We start from the raw sequence: 26,910 nt of genomic DNA, 5'->3' as shown, positions 1-26,910 counted from the left end.
TCTCCGCTCCCCCATCCCCACACCACCCCCCAGCATGTTCCTCCGCACCGCACCCCACTTTTTTGACAAAAGTGGGCATTTGTCCCATTTGCCAAAAAAGTCAGGACAGGGCTTAAAAAAGGGACTGTCCTGGCCAAAACGGGATGTATGGTCACCCTAACACTAAAGGATAAATATGGGATTTCGGAAAGCACTCGCTGTTGTCTGATCTCCGCTGCCTTTGAACTTACTGGGAGTTTTGCCGTTGACTTCAGTGGGAGCAGAATTAAGCCAATGCTGAGAGCTTTTGAAAATCCACTCTTTTTTTTTTTTTTATCATTCTGGACGTTAACTTTTTGTTTTGTTACTCCCTAGGTACATTTCCCATCTGACTTAGGGATGCTTTATAAAGTGAGATTTGGGCTTCAGAGTTTGGGAAATAACACATCCCAGTTGTCTCTTCATCACTTTAAAATGCAGAACACAGCAACCCTGGATACCTTTAGTCTCTCTATAAATAAAACACTTTCTTCTTCTCTTAATGGAGACAGATGGATTGAGCTCCCTGTAGAGTGGCCATTAAAAGCAGCACTTTCTGGTAGGTATAAATCTATATTAAAGAGGTAGAATGGTCCAGAAGGTTAACAAGTTCTAATAATAAAACTGAAATCTTTATCAAAGCAGGATATTTTATTGTCTTCATTTAACATTTAATAAAATCCAGATCAGAATTCAAAAGATATCTATTAGGGAAAATATTATTCACTTCTCTTAATTTCTGTACTATAAAGTATGCAGTGGAAATATATTTTTATTTATTGTCTATGAACATTGTGAGTCATATAGAACAGCATTAGGAAATGTTCCTTTCTTTGTTTCTTCTCTGTTTGTTCTGCTGCTGGTGGTGCTAACAACACTACTTATTATAGCTCACCTTCGAACAAGTGATTTTATTTTTCTTGTGTTTGTACAGTCCAGATAATTATGCTTGTTAAAAATTAGCTCAAAATTTGTCTTATAGACACCATCTTTGTTTTAGCAAAGCAGAAGGGATCTTTTAATCTGAAACAGTCTTTTCACTCTTTCATATTTTTACAAGTGAGATAGTAAGTATCTGTACAATCCCAAATGACACAAAATCAAATGTTTGCAGTGTTGTTGTAGGTCCCAGGATATGAGAGACACAAGGTAAGTGATGTAGTATCTTTTATAGAACTAACTTTTATTGGTAACCTTTTGAACTACTCAGAGCTCTTCCTCAGATTTAGTATTTATCAGAATATACCCTTGGCAAAACAGGCCAAATAATTTTTTTTATTTAATATTTAATCAGTTTGTATTTAGTTCTTACTCAGAAGAGCATCCATTCATTTGAGTGTGGACACTGAGTCCGCTCACTAAGGACCTGATCCAAAGCCTATTGAATTCAGTGCTAGTCCTTCCATTGACCTTATTTGCCCTTATGCCCATGATTCAGCAAGGTGCTCAGAGACATGCCTAACTTTAAGTGAGTAATCTCAGTATGATCATGTTCTTTTTCTTGAATGCTTTGGCTAGCACTAAACGCTTAAATGCCAGAATTGGGAATCAGAATTCATACTTCTCAGAGCTCTCTGCAGGAATGCAGAATAAGGTCTATTGTTTTCACCTTTTATACACAGAATCCAAATGGTTATTAAAAATATCTAGGCACTCAGGTGTGCCTCATGGAAGAGACTAATCGCTAAAACACACAAGTGTGTATATATATATATATATATATACACACACATACACACACAGTCAGGCAGTGTGGAATTATGAGTAGAGAGCACTGGAGTGGGACTTTGGAGACTTTGGTTCTGTTCCCAGCTCTGCCTCTGGTGTGCTGGGTGACCTTGGGCAACTCATGTCACCTCTCAGTGCCTCAGTTTCCCCTTCTGTAACATAATGACACTAACCTCCTTTGTAAAGCACGTTGAGCCCTTCTGATGTGTCATAAATGGTAGTGTTATTACTATTATATAAAATAGTGTATGTTCTATGTGTGTATATAATATTTACTACTCTCTTTTGAGAACATATTGTTTGATAACTCTCCAGGTAAGGACTGCATCACATTTGTATTTATCTGTTTCTGCATATGCCTCGGAAATCTGCAAGGAGGGATTTGTAAATATATTTTGTAGTCACAGTGAAGCAGAAAGGCCGTATAGCATGAGGCACATTTCCCCCCAAGTCTTTCCCTTTTTATGTCCAAGAGTGCTTTAAACAGCTCCACAACAGGTAGCACATGTGGAGTTCAAAGTGATCCTTGATGCACAATGTTTTACAGAATTTATTGTGCAAAACAGCCCTGCATCTCTGCCATATTTTTAAATCACAGACTCATAAACTTTAAGGCCAGAAGGGACCATCATGATCACTTAGTCTGACCTCTGGCTGAGGTACTGATATCTTCAAATCATGATTTAAAGACTTCAAGTTACAGAGAATCCACCATTTACACTAATTTAAAACTGCAAGTGACCCATGCTCCATGCTGCAGACAAAGGCAAAAATAACCCCAGGGTCTCTGATCATCTGACCCAGGGGAAAATTCCTTCCTGACCCCAAATGTGGCAGTCAGTTGGACCATGAGCATGTGGGCAAGACCCAACAGCCAGACTCCAGGCAAGAATTCTCTATAGTGACTCAGAGTCCTCCCCATCTTGTGTCCCTTCACCAGCCATTGGGGATATTTGCTACTAGCAGTCGCAGATCGGCCATATGCCATCGTAGGCAGTCTCATCATACCATTCCCTCCATAAATGTATCAAGCTCAGTCTTGAAGTCAGGTTTTTTGCTCACATTTCTCCCCTTAGAAGGCTGCTCATGCTCCTCCCTCCCTATTGCATACGTTCTTTGTTTCTCTTGCTCTCCCTTCCTTCCTGCCTGAATAACAGATTTTATGACTAAGTGGTTGGTTCAGCTCCATAGTTAACATCAACTCTTGGTTTCCATTTTAAACCCAGCTGTGCTCCTCCCACCACTTTGGTCTGTGGGTGAGATGGGGAAGTACACAGGTATTCCTGCACTTGAGGTGACCAATCTAAAAAGTGGCTAATTGTCACATTGCTAATTAAGTAATTAATTAATCCAATTAATATTGTTTTGACTATAGTATAACTAATAAGGATAAATGACAGTTCTGGAACCATAAGTATAGCATCAGATAAACCAAACTTTGAAGATATTACAGTTATTTCAAATTGTTTAAATTATATGTTTTATTGTTAAAAGGGATACATGTTATAAAATGGGATTATGAAATCCATTCGGCATGGAACAAGAGCTACTTCCTCACCACTAAAGATGGCCCCTGTATACCAGGTGTGAAGCTAGGTCTGTGTGACCTGTGCAAAGTTTGGTTCATATAGTGAACCCTGCACGTTTTAGTGTTCACTAGACATAGAGGCTGTCAGAGGAAACAACATGCTTTCTGGTCATCCTGAACCTGGATAGCTTCTTTGCCTTTCAAAGGATGTAGGTGGCCACTCTGTGCCAGCAGGCTGAAGGGGGTTGATGAGTCTGAGCTATTACCCCGAAACTACAAAAGCCTTTTGGAAGAACAAGATGCATCTGCCTCTCCAGTAGTGCAGGAGCAGCAGCAAACAATGTGATTGAAAGTTGAAGAGAGTTGAATATCCAGTACTTTAAGATAATTTAGTTCTGTTAAGAAAATGTAAATGGATAGGGCCAGATCCTCAGCTGGTGTAACTTGACATAGCCACTTTGATTTCAATGGACCTTTGTTAATTTACACCAGTTGAGAATCTGGTCCCTAAACTTCAAACAGTTTAAAATGTACTCAGGTACTGTCCATGCTGACTATATCCAAGGCCCAAACCACATTCAGTCAAAATTTCAAAAGTGCCCAAGTGACTTAGGAGCCTGAATCTCATTGACTTTTTTTTACTCGTTATGTATTTCCCAGGTAAAAAGGAGCTATTTATTCATTCCAGAATGTGGGTGTTGTCCTTAACCATGTGAAAAGGCAAATTAAACTTCCGGGGTCTACTGTTTTAACCAAAAATTGCAGACCATTCATTTGTGGGTTTATGACAATTACTAATGTTTGTCAAAGGGAGTTGCAGAATAACATTAAGAAAAAAACTGGAAACAGTTTGATTGCTTCACTATTTTGTTATCTCTATCAATTTTTGAATTGTCTCATTTCAGCAGACTGTACGTTGCTGCAATGTTAAATACCTATGGAAAGTTGTTTTGTGGTAGTGACAGGATGTCTCTCCTTTTGATCTTGCAGTGATTACATATCATGTAACAGTGTTTTCCAGCAATGTTTTGAACAAGAGGAATGTAGTACTTGTGACTGTGTGTGTGTGTGGAATCAATGGTGACACAGGAGACAGAATCCTTGGCTGGCCATTGCAGAATCCCCAGCAAGGAGAGGACAATGAGGTATTTCCTTTCAAAGTTATGGGAAATTTCTCCTTAAGTTCATTCATTTATATTCTATTTGTAATCTTTGTTTCTTTTCTTCCTATATAATATAGTGTATTGAATATATCTTATGATTGTATCATTGGATAATGTTTTTTGCAGTCATTTACAGCTCAAATGGATGCTGTTGACCTGGGAGAACTGCATAAAGTTGTCCTCTCCATCAGCAGCAAAACAAGTAAGTTACTTTTGCCAGATACAACTGATATCCAATGAGCCTGATCCTGCAGTCTTTGCACAGGCAAAACTCCTATTTAAGGTAATGGGTTACTGTGCACAGACTGTGAGATCAGGTCCATAATGATTTCTTCTGGCTGTTATTAGGTTCTAATCTGACATGGCAAAGATCTAGGTCTTGACTAGCTAAAATCCAAGGAACTAAAGACCACATAGTTGATTGCATCAAGGAAGTAAACTATTTCCTTTCCCAAGAAAAGAAAATGAAGCAAATTCTCTGTTATCCCAGTAAATAATTTAGGAAAATATTAAATATAGCTCATGAAAATATAGGGAGGGGAGCACTGTCTGTCTAATGGTTAGTACAAGGATTCAGTACTTTTTATTTATATTCCCAGCTCTGCTGACCACTCACTGGGGATCAGAGCAAGGTATTATTAATGATTACTAATGCAGTGAACTACTTTTTGGTTCAACACTTCTGTTTTGCATTCCATCTCAATAATAAAAGTTGTTGAACAGCTCAGAGCATCTGTGGGACTGACTGTTCTAAATCACTGAATGTGTCCACTAAAACTGTGCCAAAGGGTGACAGGCAAAACAAGAGAAAGAAGGTTTTTCCAAGCATGTCTGAAAATACTGTTTGGCAATGCAAGATTCTGGGGTAAAGCAGGAGACTTTATTTTTCATAATTATCTGCCTAATTTATTTTTCATTTTGAAGGAGTCAGACTGTCTAGAAGTTAATCAGTAAACTGTCTGTGTGGACTCTTGGGTTTTATTCCTGACAGCCATTGACTCACTGTGATCTTGCACAAAAGGCTTGAAATGTCTCATCAGTTAAATGTGTGCTGTAATACACACTTCAGAGAGGCAGTGTCAAGCTTAAGTATGACCAGATTCTGCCACCCTTACTGATTTATAGTAGTATCACTGATTTCAGAGGGACTACTCATGTAGTAAAGTAATAACTGCCGTGAGTAAGGGTGGTCAAATTGGTCCCTCAAGTTTATCATCTTCCTTGGACTACGTTTATAAAATCATCCATGGACTAAGTGCTTAGTGGCCTTATTAAGATCATTAAAGCTGTTGGGATTCCTAGTTTACCGAACTAGGGCAAAGGGAGGAAAATATATTTTAATCATTAAAAGCTAAATAGAGCCAATAAACTCAGCCTGAATAATGGGCATTATGTAGCTGCAGTGTCACAGCAGCAGCCCTGGGAAGGAATTGTGACTCAGAGTTCAATCCTTCCTCTTCTCCCCTTTTGTGCTGGGTGGGAAGTAAGTTGCAACATCCCTTTTTGGGATGCAGCTCATTTCACCCCTTCTGTCTGGCCAATACCTCTAGCTGTTGTACGAGGGAGCTCTCCTCAACCACTACCTGCAGGGAGAGTATCAGATGCACAGCTCTTGCTCCCCCACCACCACCCAGTCATGCTCAGAGTCAGACCTGCATGGCCTATCCAGGGGATGGGGAGGGCCCGATGCTTTTTCAAATCTGCCTAGGATCAGAGAACAATCTTGCCCTAAACTTGAAAGTTGAAGTTTAGAATGGAAATCCTGCAATTAGAGCATTTCAATAGGGGAAGCTATAATGGTGCAAAACTTGTGAAGCGGGCACTTTAGTTGTATTTTGATTGACTAAGAAGCTATATTTTTAGTATAATAAGAATACTGTAACTATATCATTGCCAGATTCCACATAAATCCTGGCTGTACAATTGAGTATCTTAATTTTATTTTTTCTGTTTGTAGACTGCAAACTGGATGTTAAAACTTTACATTTGAAGGAAGCACTAAAACAAGAACCTGTCTACATATTTGAAGTGAATGAGTAAGCTTGGTCTTTTTAAGCTAATCTTAAAAACATCAATCAGACAATTGATCAAAAGCGACTTTTGTTACATAGTATGTTAATTGCTGGGTATTTAGCAAAAATATCCATGCTAGAGCCTCTCTTTAGCACTCAGATAGAAATTCATATTTTTCTAACTTAACATATACTACAGTTTCACATTACTGTATATGGTTTTGCCTTGCAGAGTGTTCTCTCTGGATGCCCAGGAACCTGAAATAAGGAGAGAGATCCCAGTATCTTTTGTTAGCAGGGAAGGACTTAAACTCAAAAATGAAACAGATCATGCTTTAAATAAGGAAAAAAGCCCTCCGACAAGTCTGGTAGACTACATAATTAAAGTGTATACTGGTGACAAGAAGGGAGCAGGAACGGATGCCAGTGTGCATGTAATTTTATTTGGGGATGAGGACTCATCTGAATTAGTTCAGCTCACTAAACCACTGCAGCATCAAGATCCTTTTGAAAGAGGAAAGGTAAGCACTGCAGAGTCTATGTTATATGATGTGTTTGTCTCCAGATTGGACAGGTCATTCATGGTCAGGACTTTTAAGGAACTGCAGCCTCCTGTTGTTTTCCAAGTCACTACATGAGACATGAGCCCAGCCATCTTTAAGTGTTTGGCTAGAAATTGTATATTAAACCCTTGATAAAGTCTCCAAAAAAAATCTCATCAAACCACCAAAACAAACACAATCCTACATTTTAACCTTCTCACCAGAATGATCATGTGATAAAGTAGCTATTCCAGGACTTCTATTCTAATAGAAGTGAAGAATCTCTTACTTCTAGTGACTCTAAGTGCCTCTGGGGCCTTTCTGTTTCTTAGGCCCATTGCTGTGGCATCTGAATGAACCCACTTTTCTACAGGCATCATGCAAATACAAAGTGTTTGTGTATGTGTGTTGCTTCTGTGCAAACCTGGAACACTAGTGCTTGCATATGCATACTGGGTGGAAGTATACTACCCAACTAAATTCCAGCATTCAAATTTGTCATGGAAGCTGGCACTGTCAAGAGTCCTGTCAGCCACAAATGTGGTGCAGCCACATAACCAGATAAAAGGACAGCAGGCATTCCGGTCAGAGTCTGATGTCCTTCTACTCCAGGACATTGTCAGGTGCTTGGCTACAGTAAGCTGAAAATCCATGTCATGTCATAGCCACAAAGTATCTGCATCGTGACCAAATACATGAATAAAATATTCTTTCCTCTCTCCCCCCACCACCTTTGTTTAACATATTACATTGGCAAATACCACATAAGCATAGATCCTGTTGTCCACCCAAGGTTACCTTAAACTGTTTGGTGGTGTCATGCTGATCACGCCTGGCCTTGGAGCTTCCCATGAAACAGGAAATAGACTATCTTCCCTCCTCCGATTTTCTCCTTAATGACTCTTGACAGGTGATGACTGAGTCTAGTCTGGGTATTTTACTCTTGAGTCCTAAATCATAATCTCATACTCTGTAGCTGAACTCCCAACCATTCCAAGACCTTCTTCACTTACAGTTGTCCTGAGTAGCTCTGGCCATGCTGCCTGCCAATGTCTTCTGGTGGATCTTCACCCATATGGCATCCTCCATGGGCAGAGGGTTAGTGGAGGTGGGAAAAGGGGTTGCTGCAGGCAGAAGGAGCATAGAGAAACTAAATCTGCAGGAGCAAGCAGATTCTAACATTCACCAGCTTCTCCTGGTCCCCTGGGACATGGGGGCAGATAGATGGAAAACCTTGGAGCAATCCAACTGCATTCCCTGAAGATGGGTGCCATGGTCGCCTTTTGATTTCTTGGAGAAATGCCGAAATGGGAAAAGTTGCTGTTTCTCCTTCCTGTGAAACAAACACATATTTTGAACCAAAATGTGGAGCATTTGAGAGGTCTGACAGTAAACAGAATAAAAATCACTTATCTTTATATTCTCAGAGGCATGTTTGTGTCTCATAAACCAAAAATAATAAAAGGTCTTATTACTTTATCTGCTTGGCAATTCATAATGTACCAAGCAGAAACATCTCTCTTGTGTGTGGAAACCAATAAAAGGGTAAGAATCATTCGAATATAACTTGAGTAGTACATCTTTCATGTTAAACTGAAGGAAGACTAGCAACACAAAGCCTATACCAAAAGACCTACATTAGTAGTAATGCATTTAGATTGTCAGCCATCTAGTTTTCTTCCATTCGGTTACATTTGAACGGTCTCAAAACTGAGCTAAGCAAGCATGCTACTTTACAGACTTTGACTTATTATATTTTAATAGCTGCCTCTTTTTCAATTTTGAAGTCTGACATATTCAGGATTAAAACAAAGAGGTTAGGAAGCCTGCGTTCAATTGAAATTGGCCATGATGGGAAAGGATTTGGTAAGTACTCTCTATATGTTTTCAATATGTTTGTAAGCAGAATATAGATTTTAAGGATCTGCTTGACATTTGGAAATGCCTGTAAACTCATTGCAACTGATATAGAGCTTGCTCCTTAGCTGGAGTAAATCCATGTAGCAATGGAGTCACACTGATTTACACTAGCTGAGGATCTAGCCCATGGTTTATAAAAGAAACCTATCACATTGGCATACTTCTGCATCTCTCAAGGTCTGATCCTGCAGTCATTATTCACCCCAAACTCCTACTAAATACTGCAGGATTGAGCCCTAAAAGTAAAGACTAGATTGAAACATTTGTATATTTTGGTGCATTATCTAAAAAAATCAGAGAGAGAGACTGTAAGAATTGGTTTGTTTAGAAGTTTGAATTGAAGACAACATGTAGCACCAGAGAGAGAACCCCAAGCCATACTTAACTATGCAACATTAGTATTCCTTAAGACCAGACGTTAACAAAGCAAAAGAAGTAATACTCCCAGGATATACTGTCTTGAACTTATATTCTTTTAGTTAACAGTCCTAGTGAAAAAAAAAGTACACTAGAAATATAAAATTGGAATCAGAGAACAACCTATAGCTTGAACCTAAGAAATCTGAGCTATTCTGGTCAGATCACTCAGCTAAAACTCCCCTATCTGATGTGACAAAAATCAATTGATATTGATCCCAATGCTTTAATTAAAAAGCCAAATAAAATTCACATTTATTTGACAACGTGGGCCATTAGAAGGGGTCACAAGTTTATCATAACTAGGAAGTACTGACAAATCTGTGATGATGGCAGGTCCTGCTGACTCCAAGGTTGGACAATTTTTTGCTAACTTTGTCACAACCCACACAACACTGTATCATTATCTTTTGGAAGCTGTATGACCTAGAAACTTTGCGGTGATTGTTCATCAAAATGAGCTGATGGCTAATTTGGAATTTTTTAAAAAAGTATCTATTAAAATATCTATAATAAATAAAATCCCACTACTCCTCCTCCTGCTGTTTATTCTCTCCCTCAACCTTTCATCTTAATACTCCTTTTTATTTAATATTAATAATAATAATCATAATGTTACAGTGGTGCTTAGAGACTCCAACAGAACTTGGGGTACTATTGTGCTCGGTGCTGAATACACACACATAGTAAGAAATTATTCCTTTCCTAAATAATTTAGTGTAAATAGACAAGTCTGGCAAAGGAAAGGAAGGATTATTATCCTCATTTTACAGATGGGGAACTAAGGTCCTGGGAAATTCACAGAGGGTCACACAGAAGTCCATAGCAAAGCCAGGAATTGAATCCACGTCTTCTGAATCCCAGTCCAGCACCTCCACAACAAGACTATCTTTCCTCTCTCTGTCCTTGCACCTTATGCCACATTCGATAGTGCTGACTCCTATGCTCTGAACAGTGGCTGTGTTGTCATCCCACCTAACTCCCTCACTTTGTGCTTCAAATCTCTCCCTAAAACTCTCTTCAAGCAACACTTATGTTTATTATTATTACATATATTACCATAGTGTCTAGGAGCCCCAGGCCTGGCCCAGGACCCCATTGTGCTAGGCGCTGTACGAACACAGAACAAAAAGACTGTTCCTACCCCAAAGAGAACACTTCCTTTCTGCTACACATTATCTGTAACCCCCACACTCTCCTTTAACATAAATGCCACACAGTGTTCTGTTTTACATTTGTTGATGTTGTCTAATATAGGCCCAGATTCAACAAGCCCCCCAAGCATGGAACTCTCACTGAAGTCAATTGGAGTTCCCTGGATCACAGTAAAGCCCTAGACTGTAAACTCTTCAGGACAGCAGCAAGGCCTTCCTTTGTGTTTAAGGGTGTGTGTGTGTGTGTGTGTGTGAGAGAGAGATAGAGAGAGAGATTTTTAATAATCACTAATAATGTGCACAAGTCACAGAGATTTCCATGAAATGTCAGATCTTATGAGTAGTGTCTGTGATATATGAAACAATTCAGAAGGTGTAATTAGAAGAGTACCAAAAGTACTTCACTGTCTCTATAAGTGACTCTTGGGAACTGGAGACTGAGAATGTGGGCATCCTTATATCCTAGGTTCTACATAATTATCAGTTAATAACCATTCATGAGCAATAAGAAACTTTGGCAAGCTTTGACCTTTTTATGCAAATAGGTGAGATGCTGTAAAACATTTTGTGAAGGATTTTTTGTCCTGTTTTATACTCCTGTCCATGGTTCTGCAAATCAGATTAAAGGATTATAAAATTGTATCTTATTCCCAAAACATACAAATTATGCACAGAGACACCCATATACAATTTCAACAAATAATAGTATTTTTTCTATTTGGCTTCCAAGTGCATACATGAAATACTTCTACGGTCAAACCCAACTTCTAAAGAACAAACATCAAGACAGTAATGGTGTATTCACTACAGTAAAAACAGTGTTCACACTGTAATATTAAATGAAACAAGGAGCTCTGTGGCATAAGTCAACTGTGCAGCAGGACCACAGATATTTCTCAATTTGGCAAAACATTCCCAAAAGGCACCAGTTTGTTTAAAGATGAAAACTTCCATAATGAAAACTTGAAAGATGTTTGTTCAAAGTCTGATGTGTAGAGTTCTTCACCTCTGAAGATCATGAACTCCTTAATTGCCTTCTGTTGCTATAGGCCTCCACTGAAGTTCCATAGACTTCAGTGGAACTTATGCACATGCTTAAAGTTAACCACATCTTTGAGTGTTCTCCTGAATAGGGTGATTTTCTGAATTAGACCTAACATTCATACTCACCAGTTAGTTTGCACAAATCTAAATAAATTCATTAAAAAGAAAAAAAAACAGCCAAAAAGCCTTGTTTTCCCATTGCTTTATTAAGAGCATTGTATTTCCTTAAGGATTGTTTCTACTTACAAATTCTCTCAGTTTTTTTATTATTACTTTGGCAGCCAATGTAGATCAAACTACATTAGCCATGTAGTATGTTCTTAGATAACATTTCACACTGGAAAAAAACAGCAAAATCTAATTTCAAGAATTTGTGCCATATGGCTGTGCACTCTGCTTCATTTAACTTACTAACTGCTCCTTTCAGTGCTGAAAAAAATGATTTTAGATGTAATCAAAGCTTACCTTTTTATTTTCTGTCAAAAAGATCAAGGGAATGTTCTTTAAAAATGAAGAAGAGTTGGTAATAACTTGGATTATCTGTGTTTCAGTTTTGTTATTTATATTGGATACATGTGATGGTGCTGAATCACAGGAGGACTGGAAAATGAAACTTTTTTTCTATACTTTGTTTGCATTTGAGTTACATTAAATGTCTTTTTTCCCTTCTATAGCAAGTGGCTGGTTTCTGGAAAAAGTAGAAATCACAGATGCATCTACAAATGAAGTGTATTGCTTCAACTGCAGCAGGTCTGTAAGCCAATACATTAAATGTCTTCATTATCTGGAATGCTATTTTCTTAATAACATATACTGCAAACTGTACTTTATATTTTCACAATTGCTTTTTTAAAAAACATTCAGTTTCAGGGTCTATTTGTCCGTTTGGAAGAGGGGCCATGAGATTTATTTAGCCATACAAGGTTAAAGCTAAAAGGAAGGCTTTTTCATGCAAGTGGGACCCACAGAGAATCATAAAACTAATTTGGGGGTTGATCTGAAAAAGCGGTGAAGGGATTGGTTAAGACTAGTACTGTACAAGCAGAAACCCATCCTAAACCTTAACTATTAATGAACATACTGATAATTTACAGCTATTCATAAATGTGCCAGATAAATTGAAGCCATACACCTGTTTCTCAGAATTGAAATTATAACTGAATGATATCTTTAGTGTGATATTCCCTGCAATACACTGAATTCTTAGCATTTTTGTAGAGCTTCAAATTAAACAACAGAAACAAACACGAGTAAAGATTTATGTTTGTGTTCCTCCATTTTTAGATGCAAAATATCATTTTAATGTAGTCTCAGAACAAAGAAGTATAAAAATTAGACAAGTTTCCTGCTTTTAGAGAGAGGGTTATAGTGTAGTAGTCCAAAAACAGGTTTGAGAGCCAAGAAAGTCCGATTCTGATCCTGACTCTAAATACTTCTGTGAACTTGGGCAAGTCACTAAGGCCAAAAAATTCAACATATCCTGTGATTTTAGATGTCTTGGTCTTTTGGATATTTAGCTTCAGACTTCTAGGGTCTAATTATCAGAAGTGTTGAGCACCTGTAACTCCCATTGACTTTGGCTGGAGTTGTGAGTTCACAGTGGTTGTGAAAAAGTCCTAGGTGTCTCAAGTTGAGCATCCAAAATTAGTGGAGTCTTGTAAAAAGGTTAGCCTTACTCTCTCTTTTCCAGTTATTCCTTATATAAAATAAGATACCATGGTGATGGGTGTACTAAAGAAACATGGATGGATTATGTATATAGGTATAGGAACAGGTTCTGACTATTTCCATCATCTACTGGGCTGATTGTAGTGTCCTGATTCTGAGGTTGGCGTTGGCACTGACATTTTACAGCAGAGTCACGTCTATGGCTCCCAGGGGCCATTACTCCAGCCAATATTAGAAGGCACTTAATAGCACTCCAGCCAAGTCTCATTCTACTCCCTGACACAGCTGCACCAGTAACTGGTGATTAATTGTCTCCACAGCAGCTGGTAACACCCCTTTTTTGCCTCCAGGGAATTCCAGCCCCTTTGCTATACCAGAGCAACAAAGGGGCCAGATCACCCAAGAGAATCTAGCCCATCCAACATACTTCACAGAAGGGTTGAAAGTCTTAGTTATTTTTAAAGCTTTTTGAAGACAAAAATTGCTACCTATAAAGTCGTATGTATTAACATTAGTATTTCATCTGTACATTTTAACTTTGGATCCAGTCCTGTTTCCACTGAAGTCAGTGGCAAAGCTTCCACTGGCTTTATTGGAGAAGAACTGGGCTACTGTGGAAATCAGGGTGGGGGGCCAAGAAAGAGGCATCAGATTTAAATAGTATCATTCTTAGCCCTAGGAATATGATATGATATACAATAATCTGTTAAAATATTTTTTCTTAATCCAAAATGACCAAGATTTGTGCCACTCAGTGAAATCATCCATTTATAGCTTATCTATACAGCGCTTTTATTCTTTTGGCTCACTTCTGCTCCTGTTAAAGTCAATGCCAAATTTCTTATTGAAATCAGAAGGAGCAGAAGCAGACCCTTACTCCTTGTCCGTTTGTTGGGGTTCAGATATACTGTACCTAATGTACCAATTAGGGTTTTTTATATTTTTCCTTCAAGGTGGCTTGCTGAGGATGAAAATGATGGACGCACTGTAGTGCAGCTTTATGCATAATCTAGGATTCACAGTGAATATGCTGCTTCTTCAGATTCATGCTGATTTGTTTTATTTGTATTTTATAATGATGAAGGTACTGTAACTATTATGGAGAACTGTCAAAACAATAGATTAAAAACATCAGTGGAGATTAAATAGGTCTAATGTGAACAACACATTGCAACCCTACTAGGAATTCTTAACAGTTTTGCACAATTGAACTGTAAATAAAGCAGAAATTTAGAGCTACACCATGGTTTTCTGCATTTGATACCTGCATTCACAGGATGTGGTATATGTAGTAGCATTTAGGAAAACAATTTTTGTTTGGTGATTTGTGTAAGTGTGTTAATCATAGTTAATGCGTGCGTAAAATCTGTTTCAGGATCAATATTTATTAAAATTTATATTTTCTCATCACTTTTTAAACAAAACGTACACCTCTTTCACACCACCATGCATTTTGTGTCCCATTACTGCACCTCCACAATACTAAACCCATGGAAAAAATTGACCTCTTGGCTCTATCTTCACTGAATAATTCACACCCATTATTTAGTTCTCCCTGTGTGTGCAGGCCTCCCATTGACATTTGATGCATAATCTTTTGGAGAATACTGATCCAGGAACCTTTAGATCCCAAGGCTCTACCTACTGAGAAACCTACAAGAGAATTTCCATCAGCTGTCATTAGTAATAGTCATTACATCCTCTTTCTGGCTTTTAACTGCTGTCAGAGAAAAATCTTAACACCTTCCCTTTCCCACAATTCTGAATTGCCACATGCTCAAAATAATAATAATAAATAATGCATTTATGGCTGAATATGTTGTTATTTACGAACTCACTATCTGTTTATTTTGACTTTACTAGTGTTGGTGCTTCTAGTGTTCATAGAAGAGATGGGCCTAAAACAAAATCATGAATTGAACACTACTTGATCAGAATGCAAACCCAGTTCTAGATGTGAATTTTGCAAGGTGCCCCTTCCTTTCTGAAAGTCAACCCCAAATCCTGGCTCTTAACACTCCTAAACTTTGGGTATGTCTACATTGCAGCTGAGAGCATGCTTCCCAGAATGGGTAGACAGACATGCTAGATCTGCTTACGCTAGTGTAACCCAACACACTTCCTGGGTGTGGTGTTCTGTCCCATCTAGTGGCACTGAGACCACTTAGAGAGAGAGAGAAATTAATAAAAGAAAAGGAGGACTTGTGGCACCTTAGAGACTAACCAATTTATTTGAGCATGAGCTTTTGTGAGCTACAGCTCACATCATAGGATACATTCAGTGGTATTTTCCACTGAATGCATCCGATGAAGTGAGCTGTAGCTCACGAAAGCTTATGCTCAAATAAATTGGTTAGTCTCTAAGGTGCCACAAGTCCTCCTTTTCTTTTTGTGAATACAGACTAACACAGCTGCTACTCTGAAACCAGAGAAATTAATGAGTTTGCTCTACAGCCTTAACTAATAGCTACTTGGCTTTTAGCTCATGTGGTAGAGGCTCATGCACTAAGCTCCAGAGGTCCCTGGTTCAATCCTGCCTGCTGTTGGAGTCTGTGGAGGTTACGCTAGCACACTAAAAACAGCAGTGTAGTCCATGGTAGCATAGGCAGTGGCTCAGGGTATGTCTACAGTATGAAATTATTTCGGAAATTATTCTGTTCGAATTTTCAGAAGCTATTTTATACATTCGGTCTTCTGTGTCCCCACTAAAGTGTGTGAATTCGGCCGAGTGCGTCCACAGTACCAAGGCTAGCATCGAATGTTGGAGCAGTGCACTCTGAGTAGCTATCCCACAGTTCCCGCAGCCCCCGCTGCCCATTGGAATTCTGGATTAAGCTCCCAGTGCATGACGGGGCAAAAACATTCTCACAGGTGTTTCTGGGTGTGTGTCATCAGTCGCTCCTCCCTTTGTGAAAGCTACGGCAGACAATCGTTTCATGCCTTTTTGGCGTGCAGACGCCATACTGCTTTCATCAGACGGTGCACCACTGCCCTCCTGCTACTATGAATCCACCTCTAATTTCCTCTCGTCTTCCTATGTAATCTCTACTATCTACTCTTTCTCTCCCCCATCGAACGCTTCCGCTGCCAACTCTGCTCGGCCATTGTGAACCGAGCAGCACAGCTTCCACCGCCAACTCTGCTCTCCTGCTAATGCTGCGCTTCCGAGCTTCTGCATGTTGTCTGCATTATCCAGCAGTGTGTGCAGTACCTGCAAAACTGGGCAAGGAAATGACGACGGAGCGATTACGATAGTGATGAGGACATGGACACAGACGTTCCTAGAAGCACGGCATGTGGCGATTGGGAGATCATGGTGGTGTTGGGCCAGGTTCATGCCATGGAATGCCGATTCTGGGCCTGGGAAACAAGCACAGACTGGTGGGACCGCATAGTGTTGCAGGTATGGGGTGATTCCCAGTGGCTAAGAAACTTTCGTATGCGTAGGGCCACTTTCATGGAACTTTGTGACTTGCTGTCCCCTGCCCTGAAGCACAAAGACACCAAAATGAGAGCAGCCCTCACAGTTGAGAAGCAAGTGGCCATAGCCCTGTGGAAGCTTGCAAAGCCCGACAGCTACCAGTCAGTCGGGAATCAGTTTGGAGTGGGCAAATCTACTGTGGGGGCTGCTGTGCTGCAAGTAGCCAATGCAATCATTGACCAGCTGCTATCAAGGGTAATAACTTTGGGAAATGTGCAGACCATTGTGAATGGCTTTATTGCGCTGGGGTTCCCTAACTGTGGCGGGACGATTGATGGAACGCGTATCCCTATCTTGGCCCCGGAACACCGGGGCGGCCAGTACATAAACCGCAAGGGGTCCTTTTCTATGGTGCTGCAAGCACTGGTGGATCACAAGGGACGTTTCACCGACATCAGCGTGGGATGGCCGGGAAAGGTGCATGACGCTCGCATCTTCAGGAACTCTGGTCTGTTTGAACAGCTGCAGGAAGGAACTTACTTCCCAGACCAGAAAATTACTTTTGGGGATGTTGAAATGCCTATAGTTATCCTCGGGGACCCAGCCTACCCCTTAATGCCATGGCTCATGAAGCCGTACATAGGAACCCTGGACAGTAGTAAGGAGCAGTTCAACTGTAGGCTGAACAAGTGCAGAATGGTGGTAGAATGTGCCTTTGGACGTTTGAAAGCCTGCTGGTGCAGTTTACTGACTCGGTTAGATCTCAGCACAACCAATATTCCAATTGTAATTGCTACTTGTTGTGTGCTCCACAATATCTGTGAGAGTAAAGGGGAGACATTTATGGCAGGGTGGGAGGTTGAGGCAACTTGCCTGGTGGCCAGTTTTGCACAGCCAGATAACAGGGTGATTAGAAGAGCGCAGCAGGGTGCGCTGCACGTCAGAGAAGCTTTGAAAGCCAGTTCCATGACTGGCCAGGGTACGGTGTGACAGTTGTGTTTGTTTCTCTTAAAGTTACCCACCCCCTATATATATGAAAGGAAATAAAGTCACAATTGTTTAAAAACCATTCTTTATTATTTGTTGCACAAAACATTGAGAGAAATCAGAAGCTAGATGGGGGAGGGTGGGGGTATTGGGTTAGGGAGCGGAGGAGGAGGGAAGGACAAGTCCAGAAACCAAATCAAAATTTAGGATATGCCAGCTTTCTGCTGCTTGTGCAATCCTCTGAGGTTGACTGTGTGGGTCCCTGTAGCCTCCCCCTCTCACCCCCCGTGTTCTTGGGCATCTGGGTGAGGAGGCTATGGAACTTGGGGAGGAGGGAGGGCGGTTATACAGGGGCTGCAGTGGCAGTCTGTGGTCTTTACGCGACTCCACAATTGTTTGCCTCCATGCATTCAACTGGGCCCTATCAGTGCGGGAGGACTGCATGAGCTCGGCAAACATGTCGTCCCGAGTTCGTTTTTTCCACCTTCTAATCTGGACCAGCCTATGGGACACAGTAGATAGGGGCCGTGTCGAAACATTTGTACCTGCTGCGGGAGGAGAAAAAGGGAGGGTAGTATTTTAAAATATACGTCTTAGAGAACAAAGGGGACCCTTTCTCAGTGAAACAGGCAACTCATAGTAAACAAAAAGAAAAGGAGTACTTGTGGCACCTTAGAGACTAACCAATTTATTTGAGCATAAGCTTTCGTGAGCTACAGCTCACTTCATCGGATGCATACGGTGGAAAATACAGAAGATGTTTTTATACACACAAACCATGAAAAAATGGGTGTTTATCACTACAAAGGGTTTTCTCTCCCCCCACCCCACTCTCCTGCTGGTAATAGCTTATCTAAAGTGATGACTCTCCTTACAATGTGTATGATAATCAAGGTGGGCCATTTCCAGCACAAATCCAGGTTGTGCCCACCTTGATTATCATACACATTGTAAGGAGAGTGATCACTTTAGATAAGCTATTACCAGCAGGAGAGTGGGGTGGGGGGGGGAGAAAAAACCCTTTGTAGTGATAAACACCCATTTTTTCATGGTTTGTGTGTATAAAAACATCTTCTGTATTTTCCACAGTATGCATCCGATGAAGTGAGCTGTAGCTCACAAAAGCTTATGCTCAAATAAATTGGTTAGTTTCTAAGGTGCCACAAGTACTCCTTTTCTTTTTGCGAATACAAACTAACATGGCTGTTACTCTGAAACCTGTCATAGTACACAGCACGTGTTCTTTCTGTACAAGGTCTCATTTTGCCTCTTATACTGAAGTGCCTGCCACTTTGGTGTGAGTAAGCCATCGCATGCGGCCATGCAGCAGAATTCAACTTGCAGGCAGCCATGGTAAGCCCTAGGGGCACGTGGGATTCTGCTTCTTCCACATTCATTTCAATGCTTTCAAACTGCTGGGCCCCCTTTCCCATAGCAAGCAATGCCTGGTGGGTTTGCCATATAAAAGGAGGGCCTGCAGGCACTCTGGGATGATCACTTCACACAACACCCTCCCCCACCCCACATACACACACACACACCATGTGGCTCCAATGAGGCTCTGAGCAGAGATGAGCCCTTTAAACTAAACGCAAACAGCCCAGCGAGGCTGGGTTTCCCCCCACCGCGTGGCTCCAATCAAGCTCTCACTCACCAGAAGTGCCTTCTCCAGGGTCACGGTCCAGGAGCATGTCTTGGGAGTGGGGAGGGGCTATTGGCTCCAGCGTTAAGAATAGTTCCTGGCTAGGGGGGAAAACAGATTCCCCACTTGCCGCCTGTGCACTGTCCTCCTCCTCCTCCTCCTCGTCCTCCAAAAACTCATCCTCCTTGCTCCGTGCAACTCCCCCCTTGCAGGTGTCCACGGACAGTGGTGGCATCACCCCCCATAATTGGTGCAGCTCACAGTAGAAGCGGCATGTATGGGGCTGTGACCCAGAGCACCCGTTTGCCTCCCTGGCTTTTTGGTACGCTTGCCTGAGCTCCTTGATTTTTATACGACACTGCTCTGTGTCCCTGGAGTAGCCTCTTTCCGTCATGGTCCTGGAGACTTTCGTGTACGTATTTGCCTTTCTTTTTTTGGAATGTAGTTCTGCCATAACAGATTCATCTCCCCAACATGCAATGAGATCCAGTACCCCCTGTTTGGACCATGCTGGAGCTCGTCTGTGAATCCGGGACTGCGTGGTCTCTTGTGATGGTGGACTGTGCTGATGGTCACCTCTGCTGATGGTGACCAAACAGAAAATTCAAAAATTTCCAGGGCTTTTACTGCCTACCTGTCTAGTGCATTGGAATTCATATTCAATTGTTGTCCAGAGCGGTCACAAGGGAGCATTCTGGGATAGCTTCCGGAGCTCAATATCGTCGAATTGCATCCACAGTACCTGGAACCCGGAACTGCGATCTCGATTTTAGCGCTACTCCACTTGCCGAGGTGCAGTACAGAAATCAAATTAAAGAGCCCTTTAAATCGAAAAAACTGGTTTGGTCATGTGAACGGAATCAGTTTTATTTTGAAGTAACTTGGCTAATTCCGAAATAACCGCGTACTGTAGACCAGGGCTCAGGCTAGCCACCCACATATGTGAGTAGATTTGTGCTCAGGCAGCTAGTCCATGCTACCCTCACCGATGCTACTACTTTTAGCAAGCTAGCTCCAGCAGAGCTAGTGCATGTCTGTCTAGCTGAGCTAGGAATCATGATCCCAGCTGCAGTGTGGACGTATCCTTTGAGGGGTTTAAAATCTGTTTTTAGATCTGAATTTTATAGCATGGGCCTCTCTCTCCTTCAGAGAACTGTTAGGTTGTATGTTTTCAGTGATCACATGCATTTGTCATAACTGTAGGTATTAAATTTATTTTTCATGTATTCTCATGAAGTATTTCCATGTTTTCATTTTTTAAAAGTCCTGTGTTTATTTTCTCATGTTATTCTTTCAAAGAAGGTATGTTGGCTGATATGTTCATGGGAAATGAAACCTAAGTGGCTATTTTGATTAAAACAAACAACAACAAAAACACCTTATGGGTATTGCAAGCTGAGTTCTGTTTTTATATGCCTTGTTAGATCATCATGCAGAAGATCTAATGTAGGATGTGATCTGACTGAGCAAGAAAACAGGGTCAATTTATCTCTTCAAAAATCCTCTTTGTGCTTGCATTGCTAGCATGCACACTGGAATGGATTTAAAACTGTATTCCCAGAGTGCACAGTTCAGCTACTTAGTATCAGTATTCATTACACTGAATCACTTTGTTGTGATCTACTATGTGATTTGTTTCATTATTATGTCTTTCATTAATAGTTTGTAATACTACTCTCTTTGATGCCATTGCTGATTTATCAAGTGTAAATAGTGCCATCCTAATCTGTTTTCCATTACTAACGGTGAATACCTTCTTTCAGCAGCTGGCTTCTTTATTGGAAAATGATTTCCTCTACCTGTACCATGTACAAATAAGTGATTAGATTCACTCCTTTGAGTGCAGGGGAATGCAAACTATACCCCTGTGATGGCGGGGGCAGCAACACAGGAGGAAGGTGCTTGAATACAAAGGCATGGCAGGGTACCTTCCACCTTGACAGGACTGCTTTAAATATCACAAGAGTCTTAGTAGTAAAGGCTGCCTGGAAGATGTGCTTAGTACAATTAATGTCTGACTTGGCCTCACCTACATGGTGGGCTTTGCTGACTTGTTCCAAGCGCTGCACTGTGGAGCATGCCACAGTGCCTGGAAGTGAATCAGGCCCAGTATAGGCATTCATAGTGGGTCAACTTATTTGTTTGTTTTTAAATCTCTTTCAACACCCTACTTGAAAGTGACAGGTCAATAGAAAGTTATAATTTCATATGCCCAGTTTGGAGTTTTGTAATGCCCTGGAGTAAAATTTTCAAAAATGCCAGACCCTCAGAGATATTTAAGTGCCTAACTCCCATTGATTAAGTCAGTGGTGCTCAACAGGGCTGCACATACCCCTGGGGATTGTGGCAAAATGGCAATGTTGGTATGGTGGGTCCCATGCTTTTCTTGGTGAGGGGGCTAGGACGCCACTCTTTGCCCCTGCTCTTGGGGCACTGAGGGCCTCACTAATGGCCCCGGAAGGTGCTAGAGGAGGGAAGTGGTGGAAGGGGTCTGGGCCGGAGCCCCAGCCCTTCTCAACCCTTGTGGGTTTCTTACCCTCTTCCCCCTTGGGTAGAGTTACCCTCAGTCCTTGACACTAGGGGAGGGACTCTCCCTTCCTCTAGACTTTCAATTCTTCTTTTTTCCCCCTCCCCCATCCTTGCCTGAAGGAGGGTTGTTTTTTATTAGGTTCCTGACAGGGCCTTAATTGACTACAGGTGCTCCAATTAACCTGTAGTAACCTCCCCAAGTCTACAGGGAACCACGCCTTAATTAGCCTAGGGTTTATGTATCTCCCCTCTCTCACCCTTTCATTGTTCCCTGGCTCTGCTGTATCACAGGGTGTTCAGAGGTTTTTCAAGAAGCACATCAAGTCATCTAGATATTTGCCTAGTTTCACAACAGGCTACAAAAAAAGCACCAGTGAAGTCAGTCAAACTGAACTTTCTTACAGATAATGACTTGTTTATTTCTGCTCTATATACTGTACACTTAAAGGTAAGTACAATATGTATATTCAAATTGATTTATTTTATAATTATATGGGGAAAATGAGAAAGTACACCCTTCTTCAGTAATAGCGTGTTGTGACACTTGTACTTTTGTGTCTGATTTTGTAAGAAAGTAGTTTTTAAGTGCAGTGAAACTTGGGGGTATGCAAGACAAATCAGACTCCTGAAAGGGGTACAGTACTCTGGAAAGGTTGAGGACCACTGGGTTAAGTGACTTAGAAGCCTAAGTCTCATTTACTTTTAATGATCTTTACTTTCAATGATCTGTTGACTTTCTATGAAACTATGGTTATGTTTACACTACAAGTGCTACAGTGGCACAACTCTACCACTGCAGCTATGCTGCTGTAGATACTTACTACAATAACAGAAGGAGTTTTTCCATCAGTGTAATAAATCCACCCCTCAAGAGGTGGTAGCTAGGTTGATGGAGGAATTCTTCTGTTCCCTTAGAAGTGTGTCTCTAAGGAATGTGAATTTTTCACACCCCAGAGTGATGTAGCCAGTCAACCTAAATTTTAGGGGTAGGCCAGGCCTTAGGCTCCCAAGTGCCTAAGTCACAGGTTTCTAAAGGTATTTAGGTGGCGTTGCACTCAGCATTGCAATGCCTAACTGATTGAGGTGTATATATCTTATTCTCAAAAGGAATTTATGCATTTAGGAGCCTAAGCCCCCTGTCAGTTGATGACCCCTTCCGCCTAGGCCTTAGACTCCTATGTACCTAACTCTCTTTTGAAAATGCAGAGTAGGCTCCTAAGTCAGTTAGGCATTGCAATACTAAGTAGAGCAATGACAAAGGCCCAGATTTTTAAAGGTATTTAATCACTTAGAAGCTTTCAAAAATGTTACTCCTGGTGCCTGAATATCTAGGGTCATCTACATGGAGACAAATTTTAGCATTCTGCCTCTACTAATGCAGGATTCTGAAAGACCAGAGAATCTTTCTGTCAAAGTGCTGTGTGACTGGCATTAAGTGCAATGCAGGGAAAGTCCTTTCCTGTCTCTGGCCTGAATGCTTAAGAGGGAATGATGTTTAGGGCTGAGGAATTCCAAGACAAAGAACTTGGTTAAGGGAGAATGAAGCTTGTATGTATCAGTAGAGAACTATTAATTTTAAACAGTGCTAGGATGTTGTAGTACTTTTTAAAAATTCAGGAACTACTTATACTGAAGATTAAAAACAAAACAAACGTGTCACCAGAAAATTAGAACATTGTGCCCCATAAAATCTAAGTGTCTAGAAATTCTCAGTTAAGATTATGATAACACCCAACTTTAACTCTGCTCCTTACCTCACTTTTCCTCCTTAACTAAGTTTCACGGTGTTTATATGAATTACAATACTGTATTCATTCTTTGTACACTGATATAACTTACAGCCACTTTTGTAGCCCTTTTCAGGTCCAGGAATATCTAAGGCTTATCTTGCTACGGGGCAAAAGGACTTGAAGGTCTATGACTTTGGAAACTCTGTCTTGTTGGGCCATTTAATGCTGTCACAGCTGTACACTAGCTCCCAGCACTGCATTGCTGGAACCTCTTCACCAAAATGAAAAATAAAATACAATTATTTTACCAAGTAGGTAAAATGAATGAAACAAAACAGAAATAGAAAGTCAAAATCATTCCCCTTTCTTCCTATTTTCCTTCCCATTTGACCTAATGTTTGCTTGCTGCTTTTGGAGTGGGGAGGGCAGTGAAAAGGTTTGTAACATGGTACAGATTTTGGCTGAAAATGTACCTAGTCCCTGTAATGCCCCCTCACATGCCTGCCTCTTCTGCTATCTCTAGTTATATATTTCAATGTAAAAGATAAGTCAACATGTAGTCAAGGTTGTTGACATCCGTCTAAAGAATGTATACTAAAACTTTAGAAGTCACTTCCTCTTTCATATGCAATATTCCTGTCAATGTGCTCACATAAGGAGGAATGAGAAATAATATTTCACATTACAGCCTTTACTGAGATCACAAAAATGAGTTTAGTTTTTCAGTGCATATAATTAAATATATTTAGATGCTTAAAATATGCATAGGTGGTTTCTGAAGAACTCCGTATTAACTTTATATGCTTGATCCAGCAAGGTACTTAAGCCTAAATTAAAATACGTGAGTTTTCCCACTGACATCCATGGGCCACTGGCATGCTTAAAGTTAGGCATGTGCGTAAGTACCTTGTTGGTCTGGGGCCTACATCCTTACAAGATAGATCATTTGGGTGTGTATAATATGTGCCTGTGTGTTTTTTATACTCATACATATGGTATGAAAAATGGAATTACACAAAAGTAATGGATATATCTGCAAACATCATCATGTATGGATATTACCAAACAAAACAATTTCTGAAACCATAAGAAAAATTTCAGGAAGACCTTTATAAATCTATAAAAGGATTACAATATAGACACGTCTGACTGATGCCTGTTTTATGAACTTTAAAGGTATGCTTTTGTTTCAGAAATGTTTCCATATGTACACCTGCATATGGTCCTCCAAAAAAAGATTACATTGGTCTAGAGTAAGCAACAAATGGTATGCTACTATCCAAATAATATATGTAATTTAGAAATTTATTAATCATTCCTTAAAGTAAAATATTCTAAGAAACAGTACTGTGTACATGGTCAGAATTAATGTCGTCATGTGAATTCTGATTTCCTATTTGCTCATATAGGTGAGTTGATTGTCAGGGGCAAACACATATCCTATTCTGCTGACTTTACCTTATCTAGACATGTGGTAAATTTTGTAGTTTTAATTAAAAAAATCAGATTAAAAGGTCCCAAACTAGTGAAAATTTTGTAATATGGTTATTGCTTCTAACATTAAACTTTTTAAAAAAGAAATGCGGTTGGTAGAGGCATATTAATCAAAATAGAATCCTACTTACTGTCTTAACTATGTAAAAGCTATTGAAGCTCTAAGGTAAGACAGGTTTCAGAGTAACAGCCGTGTTAGTCTGTATTCGCAAAAAGAAAAGGAGTACTTGTGGCACCTTAGAGACTAACCAATTTATTTGAGCATGAGCTTTCGTGAGCTACAGCTCACTTCATCGGATGCATACTGTGTCTTCTGCAGTTTCCACAGTATGCATCCGATGAAGTGAGCTGTAGCTCACGAAAGCTCATGCTCAAATAAATTGGTTAGTCTCTAAGGTGCCACAAGTACTCCTTTTCTTTAAGGTAAGACAGAAAACATGACACAAGAGGATAGAAGAGAATGAGAATGACACAAGAGGACATAAGGCTTGATTCTCCATAATGTTACACCAGTTTAATGCACTGGAATTACACTAGCAGAAGACCAGAGCAATGCAGTGGAGAATCCAGCAACAAGAAATGGAGTGTCTGATCCTCCCAGTTATAAGTATCAAAAGCTGAATGTTAGTCAAGGTACAATTGAAATCACCCAACAAAAGTATCTGATCTGGAAAAAGCTGCTTCCTTGTAGGTTCGAAGAAAAGATAGAAAGGACTATCACCCTGAAGCAAGAGGTCATGATTGTCAAAAGTATTGCAAAACAAAGGGAAACAGCTTTGGTAAAGGTATTCATCTGTGCATGCAGAAATTGACTAATCTTAAGGCAGAGTGAGGGAACTGAGAGCAAAACCAGGAATCAAATGCATCAAAATAGATAGACCTCCTTGGTATAGCTAAATAAGATTGTGGGAGAGTTTTTGTGTGAGTATCTGAAAAAGTTAGAAAATACCATAAAGGAAGAAGATATATTCTTTGGAAGACTGGAACGAGAGAGAGCATTTCCTTGACTTTTGGAGCTGACTTGGTCAAGGCCCCCTGTTTAGGAACACAGAGAACCAAGTACAAAAGCACAGGAATAATTGTTTTTTCTTAAAATAGAAGGATGATATGGGAAAGAGAGAGAAGCAGATGGAGCTGTTGAGACCTATAACAAAGCAAAAGATATTGCACCCAAGAAAATACAGCCCTAGAAGAGTGAGATTTTTGCAAAGAAGAAGCTTTGCATGGTTTATGAAGCAGGTGTAGTGATGGCTGCAATCACAGTAATTACCCTTGAATTATATTTTGTAATTAATAGAATTGGATTCAGAAGTGATCTTGCTGAATGCACACTTCTTTATATACTGTGCATATACAAATTATCTTGTTATACTGGTGTAACCCCATTTAAGGTGCACTGGAATAACAGAGTGAAGAATACTTTGATAGGTGCTTCTCCAGCACTTACATATTGCTTGGGATGTTTCCATTATGTATCTAGTTGAGAAGAAAAGAAACAAACTGCTCTGGTAGTGTAAAGGGGCCTTAAAGTAGATGTAGATTTATGCTTACTCCCACTAGAAGGCCTCATTTACACCCCAAAGGGGGCTTAGTGTAAATGAAAAAGCCAGTGCATAGTGCCAACAGCTGAAAGTGGAGAACTATACTACTCCACTCAGAACCAGAGCACTAGCCTAATGCACAGGGGGAGGGGAGAAAGAAAAGGGGTGGGGGCGGAAGAGGGAGATCTCTTCCAGTTGCACAGTTCCATAGCTAGAACAGTGAATGAAATGGAAATGTATCCTGTCAAAGGAAAAAAGTCTCCTACTGACTTCCAACACTAAGGGCCTGATCCAAAGTGCACTGTGATCAATTGGCGTCTTTCTGTTGACTTCAATGAGCTTAGAGTCCAATCCTGACCCTTTTGAAGCCAC

At 40.4% G+C, this 26,910-nt stretch overlaps 1 protein-coding gene across 1 annotated transcript in view; it reads left to right on the top strand.

Moving 5' to 3' along the window:
- Positions 1 to 14,326, top strand: part of RP1 (RP1 axonemal microtubule associated) — a 268,493-nt gene extending 254,167 nt beyond the window's left edge. The window contains exons 52-59 of the mRNA XM_074944372.1: positions 355 to 577; positions 4,265 to 4,419; positions 4,564 to 4,639; positions 6,395 to 6,473; positions 6,682 to 6,970; positions 8,779 to 8,857; positions 12,201 to 12,276; positions 14,148 to 14,326. Of these exons, the coding sequence (XP_074800473.1) occupies positions 355 to 577; positions 4,265 to 4,419; positions 4,564 to 4,639; positions 6,395 to 6,473; positions 6,682 to 6,970; positions 8,779 to 8,857; positions 12,201 to 12,276; positions 14,148 to 14,202 (1,032 nt within the window). The 3' untranslated portion in view covers positions 14,203 to 14,326. The remainder of the gene's footprint in view (positions 1 to 354; positions 578 to 4,264; positions 4,420 to 4,563; positions 4,640 to 6,394; positions 6,474 to 6,681; positions 6,971 to 8,778; positions 8,858 to 12,200; positions 12,277 to 14,147) is intronic.
- The last annotated feature ends 12,584 nt before the right edge of the window (positions 14,327 to 26,910 follow it).

The sequence above is a fragment of the Natator depressus genome, chromosome 2 (assembly GCF_965152275.1).
Source record: "Natator depressus isolate rNatDep1 chromosome 2, rNatDep2.hap1, whole genome shotgun sequence".
In the NCBI taxonomy this organism is placed as follows: Eukaryota; Metazoa; Chordata; order Testudines; family Cheloniidae; genus Natator; species Natator depressus.
Note: the sequence above shows the minus strand (reverse complement) of the source record. Positions and strands in the feature narration are given on the sequence as shown.